This window comes from Nestor notabilis, unplaced genomic scaffold (genome assembly GCF_000696875.1).
Source record: "Nestor notabilis isolate BGI_N333 unplaced genomic scaffold, ASM69687v1 scaffold6374, whole genome shotgun sequence".
In the NCBI taxonomy this organism is placed as follows: Eukaryota; Metazoa; Chordata; class Aves; order Psittaciformes; family Psittacidae; genus Nestor; species Nestor notabilis.
In genome coordinates this window covers 75,552-80,512 of record NW_009925114.1, presented here as the reverse complement: position 1 = coordinate 80,512, position 4,961 = coordinate 75,552, and the positions used below count along the sequence as shown (strand labels likewise).

General features: G+C 39.7%; 1 protein-coding gene across 1 annotated transcript in view; it reads left to right on the top strand.

The window, feature by feature from the left end:
- Positions 1-1,746: 1,746 nt before the first annotated feature.
- DHX35 (DEAH (Asp-Glu-Ala-His) box polypeptide 35) overlaps positions 1,747-4,961 on the top strand; it is a gene marked incomplete at its 5' end in the record, with an annotated part of 15,042 nt that continues 11,827 nt past the window's right edge. Inside the window, 4 exon segments of the mRNA XM_010012898.1 lie at positions 1,747-1,859; positions 2,197-2,293; positions 3,331-3,489; positions 4,787-4,961. The exon segment at positions 4,787-4,961 is cut by the window's right edge and continues 23 nt beyond it. Coding sequence (XP_010011200.1) covers positions 1,747-1,859; positions 2,197-2,293; positions 3,331-3,489; positions 4,787-4,961 — 544 coding nt within the window.

The following is a 4,961-nucleotide window of genomic DNA, read 5'->3' as shown; positions in this document are numbered from 1 at the left end:
CCCCCCCGGTATTGGTGTATGAAAAGATGTTCCCTTGGCTTAATCTAGTCTAGTAAGAGACATTGGTTTAGCTCTGTTTTGCTGATGGCAATAATTTGAGACAACCATAGGCTAGTAGAAACGAGTGATAAATGAGTAGATTCAACGTCAGTGAGATCCTACTAGTTCCCTTGATTGACTTGTGGCCTGTGGAAATTTATGTAACTTACTAAAAATGTTAATTTCATTTTGAGTGGGAATAGAAAGAATGCTCTTCTAGATTAGAGCAGTGTTTCTTCCAGCCCAGTCTTCTGTCTGGAGCAGCAGCAACAGTAGGAGATGCTGGTTAGGGAGAATCTGTGAGCCTGTCCAGCTGCTTTGGTTCTGTTCTCTGTGTGCTGCCTCAGCACCTGCAATGGTTGCAATAGAGAGATTAGACAGTGCATTTTTTTTTTAGTATGTGTTTATGGACCTGCTGTTTGTTAATTTGGCTTTCAATCTGCTTGATGAAGCTGTAACTCTTCAGGACATCACGTGAGAGCAAGTTTGCCACCTGCTCTGTAATGAAGTACTTTATTTAATTTCTTCCTTTTCTGCTCGTTTCATCAAGGACCTCCTGGTTCTATTAGTGTGGGATTTATATTTTTTAAAACACAAAAATAACCAACACCAGTTTTACATTTACTTTATTTGTCACCTTTGATTCTGTACCCCTCAGCTGTGTGGCTTTGCAAACTTCTGCTCCCCAAGCAGAGCCCCAGCCTTTTCAGCCTCTCATAGGGCAGCTGCTCCATTTCCTTTATTGTGTTCATTGCTTTTCTCTGTACTTTTCCTAACTCCCCTGTGTCCTTCATGAGCTGTGGTGTTGAGAGCTTGTGTGCAGCACTGCAGATGTAGGTGTACTGAGATTTCCTTTAGTGGCAAATATCGTATGCCATAAATTTTTGATTGTAAGTCCTGGTAGCACTTGCACTGCTGTGTATTCTGTACATTAGATAATGTTACAATACTCTGCCTTTGCAAAATTTTAACTGCCCAAAATAGCACATTTCAAATAGCTTACAGGTAATGTAAAAATAATAAGAGCAAAATGATTAGTATGACTATATTAACATTTGTTTAAATGCAGAAGGTTTATGGTATCTCTATAATGGTCATGGAAGTCGAGATGGATTATTTGGGTTCTTAATGTTCATTCTTTTGCTATTACACATTTAAAATACTTTGTGGCAATAAAACTAAATTTATGAGGGTGTCTCGCAACGCAGAAGACTGAAACCTAAATCAGCCTAACTGCTTTTACTAAGTGAGATGGTGGCATTCAGTAAGAGCTGTAAAATGTACGTGCTCATCCAGAAATGGATGAGAGTATGCAAGCCCTACCCAAAACTTTGAGGACCGATCATTTCTAAGTTCTTCTTAGCTTTGGCTTTGCTGCTGTTATAGATCCAATAAGAAGTTTATACCTCTGCTTTATCCAACAGATTCTTCTAGTAGAAGATCAGTTCTTTTAAGTAACTATATTACCTCTCTTTGATCGTTGCTTCTCGAAAGCAATAACCATGCAAGCCAGTATGTGTGCCAAGTGCCTGACGCCGGACACGAGAGAAGGCAACAAACCCCAAATTTAAAATTTTTAAATTGGCACTTTCAAATTTATGAATAAAATACCCAAGTCGTAGTAATTGAACTTCTTCATGTCTTGAGGCTTCTCCCTTAATTCTTTGAAATATCAAACTGAGAGTGTTTGTTTTTATTTTAATGTAGAAATTCAGGAATTTCTTTAATCAAAACAATACGGGTGACCCCAGCAAAGATACCAGTGTGATCCTCACTGTGGAGGGGAGAACGTTTCCAGTGGACATCTTTTACATACAGAGGTGTGTTCCTGTTTGCTCTTGTCAATGGTGATTAGGAGGGTATGCTACTGTGGTATCGTTTGGTCTAGGTTAGAGCTCAGAGGTTCCCAGAAGGTATAACCTTCAATCTGGCAAACATTTGGATATTGCTTATAGCAACTGACATGTTTTTAGGCTTACTGTAGTGGAAAGGAAACAAATTAATTGCTGAAGGCTGATTCCCAAGGACACATCATAAACTAAGTGTGGCAAGGCTGATGAGTCGTTTCCAAAAGCTAGCTCGCTCTTTGTTCTTTAAGGAATGAGGATTCTGTACCTATTTTTCTGCTAACATTGCTCCTATTTTCTCTCCCTGTAGTCCTGTTCCAGACTATGTAAAATCAACTGTGGAAACTGCAATGAAAATTCACCAGATGGAGAATGATGGTGATATACTGGCATTTTTAACTGGCCAGGTACAGACAGCAATATTTTTGCTTTACAACACTGAATTATTGGCTTTGCGAAGTGGCCTCAGTCTCCTCCTTTCCTTAGCTGTGCTTCTTTTAGTCACATTAAAGATGACAGACGTTTTTGCATTGATGGGAGCAGAATTAGGCCAGTCCCAAAGACTTGTAGAAAATGTATGGCCTGGATTTATCAAAGCTAGTGATGAATAGTTTTTCTCATTTAATGCTTTCAGCCTTGTTAATAAATGGAATAGTGTGTGGGGTTTTGGTGCTGGTCACACCTACAAAGTTGTTAAATTGACAGTGAGTCGTTGTTAATAGTTAAGGCAAATGGAATTTACATTTGTTAAGCTTAACATCATTAACATGACAGACAAACAAATTTACTTGTCTTTTCTGCTCTGTTTGTGCCTGTCAGCTCACTTTGCAGTAGTGTACCCTTTTCCCAGTAAGGAGCTACCTTGAAGAGCTTCAGTAACATCTTGCTTATTTTCAAAAGAAAAATCCTTCATCCTCATTATTGATGTAACTTTTGGAAGAGTGAATTGGGTATCTCATGAGGCAATGTCTGATCCTTTTGTTGTCTAAGAGTGAGATGCCACAGTTGATCTCTGAGATTAAATGTGAGGTTGAGCAATAGGTGCTAATGAAGTTACTGTGTCATTCCTGATCAAGACCCACAGCATTCTGCACTGTCCAAATAGATTGGCCTCCCATTTTGCTCTCATAAGCTGAGGTGGAGAAGAAAACATGCCTCTTCCTCCTGAGCTTTGTTCAGTCCTTCCCTGGTGATTTTGCTCATGTATTTGTAGTGTGACATTGTCTCAGATAACAGTCAACAAAAATATTAATATAAACACATATTTATTATGAATAGCAATTTATGTAAGAATATAACAAACTTGAGGGAGCTAGTCAAAAGATCCCAGAGTTTGGACAATTTGAACTGTGGTATTTTTGGTGCATTTTTTGTATGTCGGAGACAGCTATGTGGTATTAAAGTGGAACCTCTCACCTTCTGTCCTGTCATGCTCTGGCTCTAGGAAGAAGTGGAGACTGTTGTTTCTATGCTCATAGAACAGGCTCGGGCTCTCTCTCGCACTGGAATGAAAAGACACCTCCGTGTCCTCCCCATGTATGCTGGGCTGCCTTCTCCTGAGCAGATGAAAGTGTTTGAGAGAGTTTCTCACAACGTCAGGAAGGTAAGGCTGCTGCCTGTATCTCAATTTCTGCCACCCAGAAGGGTATCTGCATTACATACATTGCATATATCTGGCTCACATCATGAGGGTATTGCAGACGCTCACTGAGGTAGTCTTTGTGCATCTCCTGCCAGTTTTCAAACTGAGAACCAAGAGCACGTTCTCTGGCTTCCCTTACCATCTTTCGTCAGTCTCAGACATGTCAATTCTAACTCTCCTGTTTACCTCATCAACTTTCAATTTTCAAGAGTCTTTCTACAACTTTGTATTTGTTTATGTCCAGTTGCAGCTTCTTAACACTCTTAAGTCTTCTCCTTTTACCTGGGTTTATTTCTTTTTGTGGTCTAAGTGTCTATGGCTGTTTTCCATCTGTAGTGGAAAGCTTAGTGACAGAGTGGGTTAAGTGCTGCGTTTTCACCTAAGAAACAAATTAAAACTTGCCTGATTTTAGTAGGAAAAAAGCTTTTTTTTTTTTTTTTTTTTTTTACTTCTAACAGTCTGGTTAGATATTTAATGTCACAGAACTATATAATTGGTCATGATTAATGCTTTCTGCTTAGGCAGAGCCTGTGCTGGGGCTGAGATAAGCCCACAGAATTACACAGGGGTGATTTGTTAAAATTTTTGTGCATGCTGCAGTCTAAAAAGTAGAATTGTTCACCTGGTGTTGGAGAACATTGAGTATAAATAAACCACAGAACCACAGAATACTTCTTTTCTTTCCAGGATATGACATTAGTCAATTAACGTCCAAGATTTACTTTTTAATTTCAGGTGATATAAAGACTAAGCTTCTCTCTGTCACCTGGGAACAATTATTTTTTGATATTTTAGGACAGATGTGTGTCTCTCCAGGGATACTGAACATGGAACACAGAACTCTGTTCTCCTCCTATCCCCTGCCTTGCTCCAGTGTTACAGGGAACAACTCAGAATAACTGAGAGGAAGAAAGAAAATAGTTATTCCTATGTAGCTGGCTACATAAGAACACCTGATTTACAGTCAGTTAATGATTTTTTTTGCAAACACTGCCAAGTACTTCTTCTGTGAAGAGAGTAAATTTGGATAAGAAAGTGATTGTGAAGCTGCAAAATCTGGGCTATTTCAAGCTGCCAGCTCTGTCTGGTGCATGTACTGTATCCTTTTGTACTCCAGAGAGTGTTTACTGGAACTGTCTGTTACTGAGATCTTTCACATGGCTTGTGTTTGAGTCCTGCTGCACTGATCTGATGCAAGGCCTTGATGGTGTAATTGAGCCTGGGGAGTTCACTGTATCCTCACTGTGTCTGTCTGTAGGTGATAGTTGCCACCAACGTTGCAGAGACCTCCATCACAGTTCATGGAATCGTGTTTGTAATTGATTGTGGCTTTGTGAAGCTTCGTGCCTATAACCCCAAAACAGCCATCGAATGTCTTGTGGTGGTTCCAGTGTCTAAAGCTTCAGCTAATCAGAGAGCAGGACGTGCAGGAC